The 18,979-nt window shown below is 39.0% G+C and overlaps 1 protein-coding gene across 6 annotated transcripts in view; it reads left to right on the top strand.

Annotated features, from left to right (window-relative positions):
• Window positions 1-18,979, top strand: part of NEBL (nebulette) — a 339,555-nt gene that overhangs the window by 304,253 nt on the left and 16,323 nt on the right. For 3 of the 6 annotated variants that reach the window (XM_067702904.1, XM_067702901.1, XM_067702902.1), the window contains 2 exons: window positions 1,128-1,220; window positions 2,526-2,960. In XM_067702904.1, coding sequence (XP_067559005.1) covers window positions 1,128-1,220; window positions 2,526-2,852 — 420 coding nt within the window. In that variant the 3' untranslated portion in view covers window positions 2,853-2,960. Of the gene's footprint in view, window positions 1-1,127; window positions 1,221-2,525; window positions 2,961-3,866; window positions 3,972-4,943; window positions 5,116-6,307; window positions 6,401-18,979 lie in introns of those variants that run through there. The other 3 variants (XM_067702916.1, XM_067702907.1, XM_067702909.1) reach the window with 3 other exon arrangements.

The following is an 18,979-nucleotide window of genomic DNA, read 5'->3' as shown; positions in this document are numbered from 1 at the left end:
AGTCCAGAAAATTGGGGACTGTCTTGCTGTCCTTCAGTCCTGCTTGTTTATTCAAGAAATCTTCATTAGGCAACGTGCCAGGCATTATCCTGGTCACTGGTACACAAAGATGGATAAGACCTCATAGTTGGTAAATCTCTAAAACTACACGCAGATTTAAAGAATAGTATCGTGGGTCTGTTGTCAATCTGAGAAAACAGATTGTCTATTGGCATAAGGCAAAAGAAGACCTGGCTTGACTGGGGTTCTAAGACATAATGTCAGGGCAGGGAACCTTATAAATAAAACAGAAAACATTATCCAGTCAGTCAGCAATCTATTGCTAATAAAGGAATGGTAGTTAGCAATCATGAGGTTCCTCTAATGTGGACCCTGTGCTAAATGCTTTATATAAATCCATGAGGTTGGCACGATTTGCTCTCCTGGTTTGTAGGTGTGCGAAACTAAGGCTTGAGGAGTTAGAGAACACGCTGGGAACCCACGGTTTGTGACAGCAGGGCTGGGATTTGAACCCAGGCCTCCCTGAATTCAGAAATCTCTTTCAGATGTGTCCCCCAATAGTTATTTTTCCCATTCTTTCACCCTGTTATGGAACTTTTACCATTATAAACAGTAACCTTCTCCTAAAACGGGTAATTTTGAGAGACTTTAAAATTTAAGAGTGAGTTCAGGCTGATGACTGCTTCATCCTTACAAGATCCCTGATGATGGTAGGAGTGAGGAATCTGCAGCTCCTTTTGAAGGTGGAGGCTCCAGGGTCAGAATGGGAGTAGAGCCAGCTTCCCAGGCTGCCGTGGCTACTTCACTATAGTTCTCCTGTGATGATTTCATTACAGTGTTTTCCCCTTATATTTCCATTACATTTAGTTGTGGCATTTGCAATTAGTTTTGGTATTGAACAGCAATATATTTATTTAAAAAAATCATTTTTAAGAAGCACAACAACACTTCGTGCTTGCTAAGTTAGAAGAATCAGAATCCAGGTGCATTTGAACTGAAAGGTTGACACGTGTCTACTGTGGAAAAACATGTTTAAAAATTAGGGTTAATCTTGAGGCTCATCCTCTGTTGCTATTTGGGTGGAGACCATGCTACTGTTTGTTAAAAGTCTTATTTCTCCTCCATAGGTAAAATACAGAGGAGAGATTAAACAGGCAACGGCAATTTCTGATCCACCAGAGCTGAAGAGGGTTAAAGAAAACCAGAAGAACCTCAGCAATGTGTGATCTTAGTAACTTTTTTCTCACAAGAGCAAACATATTGTCAACATGTCAGTGAAGGGGTCGTGTTTACAAAGTTTTCATGACCTGGAGTTGATACTCTGCTCTCAATTGACTGCCAATTTATTGGAAAGATTTCAAGGTCTTAGGTATTGTGGGTCCAGCCAGGCATTCCCTGCTAGAGTTCCCAGGGACTACAGTGTGATTTTTGTTTGCAGGTTACTGTGCATCCCTCCTTTCTGGTCTTCCTTCATGCTTGTGGTTTCTGTGGTGCCCCAAAGGCTTACAGTGGCAGCTTCGGGCATCTTGGCCCTACAAATACGCTTTCTCAGTCCCTTTCCTACATATATATATACATATTCTCGTTCTGTAGCCTTTCCGGCCCTGACTCCCACTCCCAGCTGTTGTCACTTTATTTTTGGATGATGCTGGGGGAAAATTATAAAGTGTGCCTGGCTGAATAGGTCACATGGGACAGGTCCATTCGGGGGGCACTTGTTGAGGGGCTGTCAGTGTTTACTCAGACACCAACTCCTGTCCTGCTCTGACTCCTTTCTGTTATGTAATCCGTGGATGCAGGTCACTGAGAGAATCCTTTTTTGCAGTCATTAATATATAAATTGGGTTCTTTGGAAGAGGAAATTTGGAGATCTATTAGATTCAAAGAAATCTTTTATTCTTCAAGCCTTTAAAGTCCTTTTGACCAGATTACAAAGGAAAGGCAGTTTCCTGTTTGGCACTTTCCCTGACAACTATATTTTGGAGAAGTAGATGCTCACTTTTTCCCAATATATTCAGAGTCACAGTTGATGTAACTCTGTTACTCTCAAAAGGGAACATGATTCTGGAGAAGGAGGGATGGAGCAGTGGGAAGAATGCTGGCCTCATGGATGACTCTGGTTACTACTTAGGCATCCTGGCAGAAGTTCTGCCACAGTTAATTACTAAAGCCATAACAGTATAGCAGCATTCTATATAGGTAAGAGTACCTTAAAGTAATATCCACGAAGACATTTCATATCATACTCCTTTGTGTTAAAATGCTTATTACAGCTTTACCGAAGGTATGCCCATATAATGAGTACATTAATAGTGATTTCATTCACAGTGATTCACTGCTATGGGATGAATTAAAATAGAATGATTTAAGATGCAAGCATTTTAAATATGACTAAACCTCTGATAGCATCCTTTTTTTTTTTATAGCTTCCTTTCCTTGGCTAACTCTTTAAAATAAGTACAATGAGACTCTTATTTAGGTGAATTGATTCACAGTGCTCTGCTTTTTGTTTTCTGAAATGACAGGTTTATTATAAAGGTCAGCCTGGAAGAGCTACGGCTTTAAGTATAACTCCTGAAATGGAAAGAGTAAAGAAGAATCAAGAAAATATTAGTTCGGCAAGTTGTTTTATTCACTTGGGGCTGTCGCAAAGGACATGTCCTTTATATTCTTTACTTGCAAACCTGTTTCCTCCTTGTGAAAATAAAATTGATTTCCAAGAAACCTTTGTAATATATGCAATAAGTCCATGTATTATTTCAGATGACTTCCAAAAGCTGCCACTGTCTAACTTTATATTATCCTGCAACTCTTTGTTGATATTTCCAGATGTGACCAACACTTACATTTAAAGTCTTGTTTTAAACTGTATTATGTTCATTTAAACAATGATTCATGTTATTTTAGCCAGTGTCTTTGAAAGTAGTAAAGTCTTTGGTGTGTAAGTTAAACAATTGTTATTTTACAGATGTATTCCATTGAATGTGGATTGTTAAATCCTCTCTGCAAAACAAAATAAGAAATGACTCATTACTCCAAAGTAAGGATTTAGAGGGGAAAAAAATCTTTAAATATATTTAACACAGAATTCAGTTACTCATTAAACGCCCTTGGTGCACATCGGTGTCTTATTCGGGGAGTGTGCTTTCTCTTAGGAAATACCAGGGCTTCCGTTCTGAATGCACATATGCCCTCGGGTCTGCAATAATTGGTATCCTAATCTTATACATAATCAGCTTCGCAAATAGCAGTGTGCTGATGGTCAGATGTCAAAAAGAGCTTTATGCCTAGGAATCAGCATTCAGGCTTTACAGTGCACAGCTCTCTAGTGGTATTTCTGTCCAGAGATGCTGATTGTATTCAACATAAACTGCCTTGAAGTGGGGGCTGCTTAGAGGGAACCTAAATTTGTTACTTATTGATTCTTGTCATCTGCAGTGGGCAAATAAAAGGAAATAGAGGGATGTTCCGTATGCATTCTTTCAGTGTTATGGTGGGAAATGGGGAAATAGAGAAATGGAAAAATAAATTTCGGTTCCATTTAGCTTTGGATTTTCCCTGTTTAAGTGTGATAACCACTTTTTACTGACACATTGTTAGTGGATGTTGGGCACTCACACATTTGTTTTCAGTTGGTAGAGAGATTTAGGTCATCTTGGCTGCAGCCTTTAAAGGAGACCATCTCGAGAGTAAAATTTTAGATTGTTATTCTAGAACGAAATGTAATTCACCAAACAAGTTACCTGGGAAGTAATTCACGATACGTTGTATATGTTTCACTCACTTGGGAAGCTTGAAAAGGTTATGTAATTTTTTTCAATTATAAATGTCTGATTTTTAAGTATGTTCTACTATTTACTTTGCAGGTAAAATATACCCAGGACCAGAGACAGATGAAAGGTAGACCAAGTCTGATTTTAGATACACCTGGTCTCAGACATGTCAAAGAAGCTCAAAATCATATTTCAATGGTAGGGTCCAACCAGGTCCTCCATCTGTGACTAAAACATACTAAGGAATGGTGCCACCCAATGCACTGATGGCGTTGTTCACCATTAATCTGGATAACTAACAAAGCATGGAAAGGCCGATGGGCCCGTCCTCTGGGGGGGAGCTTTCTAATCACACTGAAATGTAATGAAAATATTTAGTCTAATAAAATAATTTTTCTCAGTGACTTTTTGGGTGTGTTTTTTATTTCTAACGTGACTACTGTAAATGTACTTTATGAAAGATATTTGGTTGGACTTCTCTTCAGTTCATTTTAAGGTTGAGTTTGGTGTGTTTAAATGTTTAAGGAATATAAAAATATGTATTTTTTAAGAACAGTTTCATGAGATGTATTTTATATACCATAAAGTTCACTCATTTAAAGTATACAATTCAGTGGTTTCTAGTATAATTTACAGAGTTGAACAACCATCACCTTAATCCAATTTCAGAACATGAAAAACATGTTTTGAAATATATATATGTTTTTGTAATTATATACAAAAATATATATATATAATTATTGGTAACTCTCAATCTAATTTTAAATAATATGGTTTTCTTGAATAATTGTGTAGAAATACCTTATCATTTTATTGCATACTAAAGTTTAAGAGATAGGATATTAATTTATACCTAAGTGAGTTCGTTTTAGGAAGTAACCAGGATTTTAAAAATATATCTTTTTAACACTTCTTACTGATATACAGGTTTGTATATTAAAAGAGCTGCTAACCGTAATGATGAAAAACATTGTGAAAATGTCAGCTTGATTTCTGATGCTAGGAAACTGAAGTTTCAGACATTATTTTTGGAATAATTGGAAAAGATACATCTATGTAGAAAATAGGTGCAGCTGGTACAGTGACAACCGTCGTTATATCAAAATTTTGTGAGTTGTGTAACAATCAGGAAATTTCAGTTTGAGTTAATATGGTTTTTCCCTTTTTCAGGTGAAATATCATGAAGATTTTGAGAAGACAAAGGGAAGGGGCTTTACTCCTGTTGTGGATGACCCCGTGACAGAGCGAGTGAGGAAGAACACCCAGGTCGTCAGCGATGCTGCCTATAAAGGTGTCCATCCTCACATCGTGGAGATGGACAGGAGACCTGGAATCATCGTTGGTAAGCTGACGGGCCTGCTTGGCAAGTCTGCACAGTCAAAAAGATCGTGCTTGCCCTGGCTTTAAAATTCGCTTCCTTATTCATCGGACTCCTCCTCAAATGCTTGAGGTGGTGCCCAGGTGAAAGTGGACCACAGGTAATATTGTTTGACACCATGTTGGATGGGATTCATGGCCTTTGCCAGGTATCATTGCAAATCCATTCTGTTGTTGGACGTCCTCTGTCTTTAATAACCTTCTGGTCTTAAGAGTGTTCCTACTTGTTATGCAAAGAAGCCCAGATATCAGACATGGGTGATAATGAAGGATGAGCAATTTTTTTGTTTCCCTTTAGCTTATGTACTGTATAATTGTACTGCAGACATTGTCTGCATGGGTGACATAACAGAAGTAATCCCATTTACGTCCTTTTACCGCAAATAGACATGCCAGAGAGATTCTGATGATTTCCGCAATATGAATAGCTTATATATTTTTTAATATTATCTCTGAACTGGGAGAATCGAGAGCTGTCTGAAAGTCTCACAAATCAGAGAGGAAGGAACCTCTCGTCCTGCTGTTCCTTCTTGTCAGCCTGGGAAAATCTTAGGAACATAGTGTTGAATGGTGACAGAGCAAGGCTTATACTAAAATCTAAGGTAGGGCTAGAAAGGAAATTTTTAGTAATTTCTGTGCTGAAGTTTGGGAATAGGTGACTAGAATTTCTAATACCTGAAATTTTTACTAATTTTTCAATTTGTTCAACATTTGTTTCTGTTGTAGGGGGAGAAGTTTTTGATTTTTATTTTGTTTTCTTAGACAAAAACCTTTTAGTTGCTTCTTATGAATTACTCACATGTCCTTAATCAGGAGTTTTAACCCAACGTTTTACCTGTTTCAGTGTGTGGAGAGCACGAGTGGTGAGGGTTCAGGGATGCAGGGAGTTGTCTGGCGTGCACGTGTGTTGGGTGATGATTCGCAGGCTCCCCATGGAACGTCAATGAACTAGGCAACTTAAATTTGATCACAAAGTTTTCTTAGCAAATCCAGTGAGTGTGAATATCCCTTTGTTCTCTGAAGTAGGCTGTACAGTGGGTTTGCCTATTACATGCTTGCTTTTTGCATACGCCCCTTTTCAGACTTTTGCTTGACTCTCTTGGGTGCTGACTTTTTTTATTCATTCTTGATTTGTTGATTTCTTCCTTTGGTAAAAGACCTCAAAGTTTGGCGCACAGATCCTGGCTCCATCTTCGACATTGATCCCCTGGAAGACAATATTCAGTCTAGAAGTCTACATATGCTCTCTGGTACTGCTTACATTTTGAGTTCCTCCCCATTTACGTGGTTTTGTCCTCAAAGTGAAGCTACTGTGAGCTGTGGAGGTTCATTGTGCCGTTTGTGTAGTGTAAATTTTTAAGTTTGGGATTTGAAAAACTGACAGAGTTGCTGTGCTATTTAATCATTTATGAAAACAAAACTTGCCAAAGGGCTTTTTAATATATCCTAGATTAGTTTGTTCTAGATTTATTTGAAAGGTGTCTAGAGCTTACTTACATCTCCTTTTTATTAGTGAATATGATTTTAGAGGTTTTCTGGGCTTTCAAATGCAGCCATTTGGACTGCACTAAACTGCTAAGACATAAAGGAGATTTGTTTCATGAAAAACACAACATTTTAAAGGTATAGTTCTTTAATGTAAAGACTTCTTCAATTTAAATAATTCTATGTAAAACAGTGGGGAGATTTTCTATATAGTACCATAAATGTCTTAAAATAGATTTTCAAGTATCCTTAACATTTATCTCTGGGTTTTTAGAAAATGCAAAATTTGTCGTTTACCTAGGAAGTTTATTTGACTTTTAACTTAGACTGCATGTTTACAATTAAAAGCAAAACCCAAATGGTTCGGATGTTTGGGTATAGTGATAGCATGGGTTGACTTTTCAGACTTTCAGACCACATTTAGCAAACCGAAGATTTGACAGTTATGCAAGTATTTTAAAAATATAAATAGATATATCATTTAGGTCTTGCTCTGCCCCCTGATTTCTAACTCCACGTTTAATTGCCGACATTAACAAAATTGAAAGCCCAAGGCAAAGTAGCGATTCTAATATTTGTATAGTTAATTTGATCCACGTAATCAGCCAAATTGTATTTAATTTTCTAAAAATAAAGGCAACAGATGCTGTATCCTTGGTGATATTTGAAAAGAATTATTTATAACCAAACCTTTTGTTTGATAGAAGTTTACTAGTTTGCCAGTGTTTTCTTAGTTCTTGTCAATTTCCCATCCCTCATCTCTCCTTTAAAATTGAGACAAAAAATGAGTATAAATGATCATTAAGTCATTTACATAGTTGATGCAATGTGTGCTGAAGTTTGGGAATAGGTGACTAGAATTTCTAATACCTGAGCTTTTGGATTGTAATTTAATAAGGGATTCTTTTTCTTCCTTGTTACATTTTTAAGAAATTTTTTTGTTTCCTTTGTTCTTCAAGTCACTTCATCACAAGTATGAATATTTTCCCTCCAATATAGAAAAGGCGAATCATTATAGGAGACAACGGTCTCGATCTCATTCGAGCAGTACTTTTGGTACAGGTCTGGGAGATGACAAATCAGAAATATCCGAGATTTACCCTAGCTTTTCGTGCTGCAGTGAGGTAACAAGACCGTCTGATGAAGGAGGTATCAGACGTTAACCACTCTCAGAAATTTTTTTTAATGTGCCACAAGCGTGTCTTTAACAAATGTGTCACTTTTGCGCAAACGTTTGGCCTGGGTGTATCTGAACATTTTAAATTATGTTTAGAAAGTTAAGTCTTTTTTTTTTTTTTTAACTACTAATTTGCATCTTTGCCTGCTTGTTTTTCCTGTCTTACTTCACTGTTTTTGCTACAAATGGATCTTTAATGACAACAGCGTCTTGGGATCTGCTGCATGAGTTTGTTTCACAGGAGTTGTATGTGATGAATATACACAGCCAGAGTGGAAACTTGAGTTCTATGGAGTTCGTATCTGATTTCCATTAAGGAAAATCAATCTTACGGTTATATTTGAGTGGCTAAGAGGTTGCTATGAATTTGTGTGTTTAAATATTGATATATAGCTGCAGACAGAGTTAGATCTTGCCAAAAAGAAATGGGGTATGTACTTGGGATACGAGATTTTTTTCAATGGAAAATACTGTTGATTGTTAATAATCTTCTCTGTATTTTATATAACCATACTTTTCCTCTACCTTCTCCTGTTTTCTGCATCCAAGCTGGTGGGCTAGGTCTAGAAATTGGTAGTTGAAATTGTTTTGGATGTTAACTACTCCTTCTGATAAAGCTGTTGTTAAAGGTTGAGACTGAGGTGTAGCTACGGCTTAGTGACACGGGGACGGAGAGAGTAGCGAGCACAGAAGAACAAAAGGAAAACGGAATTTCCTTTTCAGCCAAAGTCCATAGGGCTGAAATCCCTGAGGCAGGAGATTTTGAAGTTGAGCAGTTTAACATCTTGGGGGAAAATGTAATGGGACTGAGGACCTGATGAAACTATGAAATCTCTTGTAGTTGAGTAACTGTTTTTTGCATTCATAGGAAAGCACCTATGAGAATAAAATCAGTTATAGTCAATACGTCTTAAATTATACATTCAGACTGGCCCTACCTTGGTAGAAAAGTTTTTCTTTTCTTAAATTTCAGATTTGTTGAGGTATAATTGACATATAAAATTGTAAGATATTTAAAGTGTACATCGTGGTGGTTTGATATATGTGTACATTGTGAAAAGATGTCCCCCCACCTAGTTAGTTAACACATCCATTACCTCACGGATTTATCTTTTTTCTTCTTTTCTTTTCTTTTTTTTTTGGCAAGAACACGTAAGTTCTACTCTGTCAGCAAATTTCATCTATACAATACAGTGTTATCAGCTATAGTCACTGTGTTATTCTTTAGATCCTTGGACCTTATTCACTGTATAGCCGAAAATTTCTACCCTTTTACCAATCTCTCCCTACCTCCCGCGCCCCCCAACCTCTGGCAACTACTACAGACATGTGTCTGCTTATCTAACAGAGGATTCAGTAACTTTTTTTTTTTTTGGACTTAGGGTTGTTGATTTCTCCCTTCAGTGGCTCTAGAGGTACAGAATAATGTTGATGCCTGATGAGATAAATAAAACCCAAAGCAAATAGGAGAACAAATTTCGATCAACCTTATTTAACTTTACTCAGCTCAGCGTACTGGAGCTGATGTCTCTCGCAAAGGCGACGCACCTTAGTGTTTGCTTCGTCAGGGACTCTTTTACTTCACGTCTGTACACACAAACGAGGCATTCATTCATTTATTCACCAAATGTTTGAGTGCTCTTTGTACACCAGCCAAGAGCTCGGGTCTTGCAATACATACAGCATTGAGCAGCAGAGATATGCATCTGCTCTAAGGCGCTTGGAGTCTGGGGCGGGGGACCCTGACATTGAGCAGATACTTACCCAAGTAATATATAATTATGGACTGAGTAAGTGCTCTGAGGGGAGGCCATGGGGGCCACAAAGCGGGGGGGACTCCATCTGGCTTCAATGTCAAGGAAGCCTTCCCCAGGGAAGGAAGATTTGAGCTGAGATGTGAATGCTAAATGGAAGTTAACTAGGCCAAGGGGGCTTTGGGAAAATAATGTTTCTCCTTGAGAGAACAGAGCACAGAAGTGGTGCATCAAAGAGACATTCAAATGGAGGCATCGAGCAGGCAGTCAGAGTCCACAGGAGGAGGCTGCACTGCAGATAAATGCAGAAGTCATCACCTGTGTCCGTGATCGGGTCTTGGATGAATCTACGCAGAGAAGGAGAATTTGAGACCCCTCTGGCAGGTTCCCCAGCTCCTTCCACGCCAGGTTCGCGCGTCTCCAATTCCACTGGCTCCTCTAAGGCTGCATTCTAAAAACCTACTGCTGTTGGTTTATCTCCCCTTTCTCCTCTCAAGCCACCACTCCTTTTCTTCCTAAGTATTTCTAGCAAGAGGACCCTACGTTATGCCAAACTGCATAAGAAAAGTCTCCATTAAAAGAAAGTACACATAAATATTCTTGCACTTATACAAGAATTTGGGGAAGAGTAACGCATGGTTAAGAGGGAATGATTACATTTTTTGAAGTGGGGGAATTTCAGACTCCATGAAGGTGGTAGGGGGAGATTTTTTGACAGGAAGGAGTGTCTCAGTAGCTTAAGTAATGCCTTGTAAGAAAAGCTGACTCCTCGGAGGCATTTATAACCTGTCATTTCTCAGTTACCTGTTACGAGGCCTGTGTTCGGTGACATTTCCAATTTTGGAAACTAGATATTGAGGCATGAAGCAAAAGTAAAGATGCACCAGTAAGTTTTATAACCTTAACACGAGTGGTGGCATACCCACAGGGTATCTGAGTTAATTCAAAAAGATTTTAGAATATCTGGGAATATGCTCCGAATTCTGTTTATCTTAAGTGAAGCCCATCACATTCTACAGATCGGTACTTCATGTCTGTCTGCATTCAAATGATCAGTGACGCATCTAACCTAGTAAGTCCAAAACCACCTTCCCACCTTCCCCGCAACATCTGCTGCTTTTCCAGGCTTCCCAGCTTGCTAAGTAACACCTGCGGCTTTCCAGATACGGACTTCAGACTCTTAGGAATCATCCTCCACACTTGTCTTTTACTCCCATCCACATCCAGACCATTAGCAAATCTTGTCAGCTCTCCCGGGAAAAATATATCCAGAATCTGACCCCTTGTGCCCACCTCTGCCCTCGCCGCTTGTTTTCAGCTACTGCCCTCTCTCCCTCGGGTCATCACAGAAGCTTCCAGACTAGTTTTCTGCTTCTGCTCTTTCCACCCTGAGCCACCAACCCTCTGCCCTGGTCTGTTCTCCACGTGGCAACCAGAGCATCTCTTTGAAACACAAGTTAGATCATGGCATTCTTTTGCTACCATTTCATTCGGGGTATATCCCAGATCCTTACCGTTGCCTTCCAGGGCCTGCACCTGATATGAGCCCTGACTGCCGCCCTGAACCATTTGCTTCCGTTTTCGGTAGACTCATCCACTCCCGCCATCCCGGTCTCCCTGCTTTACTCACATCTTCCAAGAAAGCACCCACCCTGGGCCTTCACATCTGCTGTTCCCCCTGCTTGGAACACTCACCCTCCTGCCACACCCAAGGCATGTGCTTGCCTGGATCCGTTTTGCTTCATGTTTCTGCTCAGATGTCACTTTATCAGAGAGACCCTCTCTAACTACCAGAGATAAGACAGCACCCCTTCCCATTCTGTCTGTCCCTTTACTCTTTCTTCATAGCACTTGACACCTGAAATATGTATTTATTCGTTTATCTGCTTGTCTGCCTCTGCCTCACTGGGATAGACGCCCCACAATGGCTGGGATATTGACTATTTTGTATACTACTCTATCTCCAGCTCTTAGAATAAGCACTCAGCAAATATCTGGTGAATGAATGAAATGGTCAAAGTAATATTTTTTTCCACTCATGCCACTTCACTTTTTAAACAAATTGAAATATAATTGACATACAACATTGTATTATTGTAATAATACATTGTAATAATTGTAGGTGTACAAAAATTAATATCTTAAAAATTAGAACTGAATATACAAATACATGTGAGTTTTTTTAAAAATTAAAATTCTATTGTGGAAGCCTTTCAAGAAAATTCTTCCATTTTTGTTTTGATGATGTTTTGATATGTTTCAGTGACATTAAAGCATAGCTGAACAAAAAACCCCTAAAGTGGAAACATTCCCAGGGTATTTTCTTTTCTGGTCGGGAGGCAAAGAAGTAGTATCCATGATGTCTTGGTTGCTTTGAAATTTGGGGTCCCCTTTGAAATGTGTATTACACTGAGCCCTGGTAATGAGATGCTGAGTGACTCCATAGAAGGAGGAAACTTTTATGGTGATGACAGCTGTTTGATGAAAACCTTTACTGTCCTTAGTTAATCATATGCATTTATTTAAATACTATTCTAGAAATTGGAAAGAATTTTAGAACAATACTTGTTAGTGGTAAGATGAAGAAAAACAGGTAATGTTCGTATTGAGAGATGCCATCTTTTTTTCTTACAATTATTTTAAATCTCATTAATAGCTTTTTAATATGATTTTTAAAAATTTATTTACTTTACTTATTTATTTTTGGCTGCATTGGGTCTTCGTTGCTGTGCGCAGGCTTTCTCTAGTTGCGGCGAGCAGGGGCTACTCTTTGTTGCATTGCGCGGGCTTCTCATTGCGGTGGCTTCTCTTGTTGCGGAGCACGGGCTCTAGGTGCGTGGGTTCAGTAGTTGTGGCTCGCAGACTCTAGAGCACAGGCTCAGCAGTTGTGGCACACGGGCTTCATTGCTTCGCGGCATGTGGGATCTTCCTGGACCAGGGCTTGAACCCATGTCGCCTTCATTGGCAGGCGGATTCTTAACCACTGTGCCACCAGGGAAGCCCTTTTTTCCAGATTTTATTGATTTCTTTAAATTTAGATTGGAATTTTATATGATAAAATGTGTTATGTCCTAGAAAGGTGTCCTTTAATGTTGGGCCGTCTTCCCGCCTTTGAGGTGACGTGTGTGGCAGCGCGGTCCCGTGGTGGACAGAACACTGTGTGGGGGCAAGAGACCATCCTGCTCTCCCACTGCTTGGTCTGGGTTCTCAGGCGGTCACCTAACCTTATCAAGCTCGGATTCCACATCTGTGACAAGAAGGATGTAGAACAAGTAGCTTTTCTCTTCTAAGATACTTTACATTTCCTAAGCTAAGTGCCATGAATTAAATAAACTCCTTTTTCTTTCTCTTCTTTCTATGTATGAGAATGTGTTTATGTCCTGAAGGTGACCTGTTTTACTTTTTGAATTAAATGGCTGGGCAGTTATGAGAGTCATAGTTTCAGGGTCCTTTTTTCTGAGTTACAGGAAATTTAGCTTGTTAGGACGAAGGGTTAAACAATCAGCTCATTTCCTTGAGGCAGGAGTACAAAGTTTTCATCATTCACATTTGGTTTTCATGAGCATTAACATAAAAGCCTTCTCCTTTACATTTTTATCATTGTTTTAGTTATGCATTTCTCATGATGTTTTCCCATCTTGCTTTGATTGCTGAATATTTTCATTGTCTTATGTGATTATTTTGGACTTTCTTTAGTTTTGGGTCTACTATCTGAGGTATTACATTACCGAAGTGTTTGCATTTTCCATATCTACTGTGTTACTTCGATTCAATAAAGGAGGCTTTTGTTTCAATTTCATCTAATTTTGTTTTGATTCTTGCATAGTATTATTTGAAATTACCTTTATTGACTTTTGGTATTAGATTAGGTTAACTTATTTTCACTTGACACACAGTTCCTTGAGTGGAAACAATCCTGATGGTTTCTGCTTATTTCACTGTGAGGTTTTCTTTGATCTCTGTGTTTGTCTTTAGGGCACTTACCAGCAACATGTATTTGCCTTCTGGTACTGCTTTGTATTCCTTTGGTTTTCCTTAATTCACAGTGTTTTGTATCGCTGGTATTCTCATGTGTTTGCCATCTCACCCAATATTTACCCTTCTCAGTTTGAACTTGGGTTCAGTTTTTTGCTTCAGGTATTTTATGTGTTTCTGTTTTCCTCTGGAGCGTAAAGTGGATGGGGGTGTGATGGGGAGGAAAACCAGATGCACTTTTCAAAGCAGACATTGTCAGTGTTCCAACCTTGTGAACTTTTCCATTCTGCTGTGAAAGAATCTTATTGGTATGACCTAGTCCTGCCTTAACTGGTGGAAAACAAGTTTCTGAGTTCTAGGACAGCCCCAGCTGTGCTTTGCTTATAGCACCCCATCCCATGTAATATGTCCTCAAAAGAGGTTAGGTTGCAAGAGGTGCTTCAGTACATCCTGGAACTCTCAGTTGTTGTCCATAGGCGTGACAAGAGGGCAGTGCACCAATTAGGTAGCCAGTAGCCCTGGTAAACACCCATAACTCCATCTGTTTATTCACCAAACATTTATCCAGTATTTCCCATATGTGTGAGATGCTGGAAACAACAGCAACAAAAAATATACTTATTGTTTTCAGAGAACTTGCATTCTAGTGGGTGAACCAGATACATACATCCATTGTACTCAGGAAGGCATTATGATAGAGTAATATAAAGAGTTAGAATTAGCCAGGCAGAGAAATGGGAAAGAAGTGTTTTAGGAAGAGAGGTAGCATATGAGAGAGAACACAGCACATTGGAAACCTGGTGTGTTTTGGCATATCTTGAGCCCCTGCACCACCAGGGAAGCCCGGGAAGTAAGTATTGAAAGAGGTGTTGGAAAGTACGTGAGGTACACGTTTGGTGAAAGAGAAAGAAAGTTGCCTCTTCAAGAATGGAAAGAAAATAGAAAATACCTAACAGTAAAAATAAGGAAAGAGCATTTTAACCCCCCAGCCCTTAGCAACTGCCATTCTATCTTTGCTCTATGAGTCTGACTGTTTTAGGTACCTCATCTAAGTAGAATCATGCAGTATTTGCCCTTCTATTTGCTTAGTATAATGTCCTGTAGGTTCATCCATGTTGTCGCAAATGGCATGATTTCCTTCTTTTTTAAGGCTGGATAATAGTCCATTGTGTGTGTATACCACAGTTTCTTTTTCCATTCACCTGCCAGTAGTCATTTGGGTTGCATGCACGTCTGGCTGCAGTGAACAAGGGACTACAGATGTCTCTTAGAGATCAGTGAAATGCAGATCTCTTCAAGATCAAATGAGATATCACCTCATCTGTTAGGATGGCTATTACCAAAACAAAACCAAAACCAAAAAAAGATAAGAGTTGGTGATGAAGTGGAGAAATTGGAACTCTCACACACTGTTGGTGGGGATGTAGAATGGTGCAGCCACTATGGAAAACAGTATGGAGGTTCTCCAAAATGTTCCAGATCTGGTCCAGCAATCCTACTTCTGAGTAGGATTCATAACTCTTTTTTACTGCCTGACATTTCATTATGTATTAATTAGTTTGTGTAGTGTCTATGTTTCCCCCAGAATATCAACTCTGTTAGAACAGACTCTTTCCGCATGCTTGCTTCTCTATTCTATATCTAGCACCTAGAACAGTACTTGTATTAGACACTCAGTAAATATTGTTAAATATATAAATATATTCAAATTAAATCTGATCTGAAATATAAAGAAACAGCTTTGTTGCATGTGTTAACTCACTAAAACTTGGCATTAGTCTTTAATTTATTAGGGTCTAATTAAAGTTACTTTGACCTGAGGGTAACAGTGCAATAATAATCCTTATTATAACTTTTTAAAAAGCAGTCATGAAGGATTATCACCAGCATGTAACATTGTGACCTGTGTTTATTACAAAACCTGAGTCAGCTAATTACCTTTCAGAACCAAGAAATCAGTAAATTATTCCTACGTTAACACTTCCGTTCTCGTATAAATACTTCTCTCTCAGTGTTTTGTTTGTTTATTGAGGACGTCTGTCCTCAGTAGGGACTCAATAGCGTAGAAGTGCCCATCAGAATTCTGAAATTCATACCTTTCATGGCTTCTGTCTCAGTGTACTCTAGTTTATTGTTCAATCATGAACTCCATGGAGATAGAGAATAGAATGTACCATGTGGCTTTCCTTCCAGAGCCTGGCACAGGACCGTGGGTGCTCAGCGAAGAGCAAAAGCAAGCCATCGCTTTCCTAGGCTCAGCGAAGACCGCTAGGATCTGCCTTAAGCTCCTAAGGGCAGTAGCTGTCATTAAAAGCTGAATTTGCAATGAAACTGGGAACAGAAATGTTAAACGCAGGCACAATAATAAACTACTAATATATTTTGAAAGGGACGGATTGTATCCAACCAGCACTGTTTCCAAATCTCTTTTAATATGACAAGTGTCCATAAAGTCATAATCCTTTGCCCAGTATTCACATTAATTTTTCTGTTGATTCTCTTTTGCCATTGAAAATCTATGTCTTATGATTTATAGACGCCATTCTGTCCCAAGTTCATGTTATTGGCTTTCGGTGATTTTCAATTTTAAAATTAGATAACCAGAACAACCTACAAGAAAATACACTCCAAATTTTAAACTCTTTGCCATCATTTGAAATAAACTATCCAGTAATTCTATATTCGCCACTAATTCCATTTTCTGATTACTGATTGACAACCCCCAATCCCTTGAAAAAAATCCAACTCCTTCCCAGCCTGACTTCTGTAAATAAAATACATTCAGTACGAGAATCCCAGTTGTATTATTTCCCTTCTATATTTGACTGTTATTTCCGATCGAAATTTGAGAATTTTGCTAGCATCTGTCAAAAAAGTGATGGTTTAGTATCTTCATTTAAGTTCAGGAAGATTTAAGGAGTTGATGATTGAAATACAAAATTTCTGTGATTAAAACTAATCTATAGGAAAACAAATGATTCCTTTATAATATGAAATCCAATTAGTAGAATATGACAATTATATTTAGCCATCTAGGCAGTACATCTAGCCTAGAAAAGAAGCACACAATGTAAATTGTTAGAAACTTTTAGTTAGTTCTGTTACTCCCCCAAGAAAAAGGTTCAGGACTGACTGAACTTGAAGTCCTTAGAGAAGCTCATATTCCTAGTATCAATAGACTTGGAATGAAAGAAACGTCATAAGTTTCCTTTTCTGAGTGTGAAGTTGGGGAAAGGATCAAATACTAATGAATAGCACTTGTTCCAAGATGCACATGTGTCTTTCATTGATTTGCCAAAATTAAATCAAAGGGTTCCATATGTGTCTGAAGGAGAACCATCTGACACTTAAAGTAGCAAACAATAAAACTTTAAAAATATATTTCCTGTGAAGCTGAGCTGATTGGGAAAAAGAGAAGGGAAGGATATAAATGTGGCTATAGCATATGTGTCAAATGAGTAAACTTTGGAAGAGCTTTATAAATCGTAAGTGGCATACATGTAAAGGAGCGAATAGGTATTCTTGGATTTTTATTTCTTATTTTGTTTATTATTTATTATTAGGTACTGTTAAACATTGGCAGTGGAAATGGTAGTTTTTGTTTTTTATGGATCAAAATTGATGTCCAGGTTGGATACTAGACTGAGTGTACGTATATTTACATTTCTGTCTTACACATAAAACAGTCAAGTCTTAATGTTATCTTTGTAGTCACGAATTTCCCTGTTCTACCCCAACTTCCTATTTCATCTAGGTGCCCACATCCTCCCGCCCCAAGCCCCAGGCTAGTAGGTCATGAGGGTTGGATCCTGACTTTACAGGAACTACTTAAGATGTCCACGGGCTGATACAGCTGGGCGATGTATCGAGTTTCTGCCTTTCTTTGCTCATTAGCTCCTGTTGCCTGGCCTTGTTGTCACGTGCTGTTTCTCTTGTGACCAGACTTCCTATTCCTTATTGTCTGATCTCCCTCCCCCCAAATCTTCCTGATCTGTCCATGCTGCGTTTCTCATACATTCTGGTTCTTGATCTTTATCTTATGCCATCTACCTGGCCCACGTGTACCGAACTTATTGTTTACTAGTCTCTCTGTCAAGCTCTTTCCTAGACCCTGTTTCAAGGTCCTTACCCTTGTGTGCCTTTGATCACAATGACCCGTTGCTCACCTCCCTACCTGCCTGTGACTCTTCATACCTGCCTATTTCACCAGTCCCTGCCACTCACCTTGAACTTAGAGCTTGGGCTCTGGGAAAGCCAGACAATCCTTTAACACTCATTTCCCCACATGTCCCTGTCTTCAAATCATGTCAGGAACACATGGAGTCAGTTTCATAAATGTTCATTGGTTGAAGAAAATATACCTGCTCATTCACAAACGTAATCAATACTGAGACATGTCTAGATGTGATATTTAGTGTGGGTTATTGCTAGGGGAGTCTCATGTAAAACTATTCAAGAACTCCTCGTGGATTGATGGTATTCCTTAAGGGTCAGTATCTGAATTGATTAGTGCGAGAATAAACTAAATGCATAGTCCAGTTTTAAGTCTTTGAGAATATATTATGTATATCGATCCAGCAAGTATTTACAGAATTACCTCTTCAATCGTGTCATGAGATTTTCTTTCACTGTACTTGAATGATGATGAATCTTGCTGTATAAGACTGATTTACACACTACCAGCAGTCGTGGTCACTGAGGAAAATTGGGATTTGCTATGAGCTGACTTTTCAGTCATGGCATAATTTGTGTGTAAAAGCTAGTCTCGGTGGTATGGCTTACCTAAATGGAAACAGCGTCCCCATCTACCTGCTATCCTATTGCTTTCATCTTATCAAAGAACTGCCCCAAATTATATAGTCCTTGTCAGGAAACCACATACATATCTATATCTACACTGTACATTACTTTATTTTCTTTTTTGAGTTTTTTTTTTGTTTTGTTTTGTTTTGTTTTTGCGGTGCGCGGGCCTCTCACTGTTGCGGCCTCTCCCGTTGCAGAGCACAGGCTCCGGACGCGCAGGCTCAGCGGCCATGGCTCAGGGGCCCAGCCGCTCCGCGGCATGTGGGATCTTCCCGGACCAGGGCACGAACCCGCGTCCCCTGCATCGGCAGGGGGACTCTCAACCACTGCGCCACCAGGGAAGCCCTTCTGACTTGTTTTGAGGGATTGTGTACATATGCCTGTAGACACAGATACATGCCATATGGATTTTGTGCCATGAGAATATTAAAGACTCTCTAATCTGGGGCAGAAATTATTTCCTTTTCCATCAGTGACAGACCTGCTCGTATTTACGGTTGGGTTACGGTTACAAGTTGGGGAGTTTATTCTGGCTTTGATAGCTAAAAATTAGAAATAAATCTGAGAAAAAAACTACGCAAGTTGAAATTCGAATCTAAATGTAGGAGTAAATTGGCTAGATTATTCTGAAGCAA

The sequence above is a fragment of the Pseudorca crassidens genome, chromosome 1, assembly GCF_039906515.1.
Source record: "Pseudorca crassidens isolate mPseCra1 chromosome 1, mPseCra1.hap1, whole genome shotgun sequence".
Lineage (NCBI taxonomy): Eukaryota > Metazoa > Chordata > Mammalia > Artiodactyla > Delphinidae > Pseudorca > Pseudorca crassidens.
Note: the sequence above shows the minus strand (reverse complement) of the source record. Positions and strands in the feature narration are given on the sequence as shown.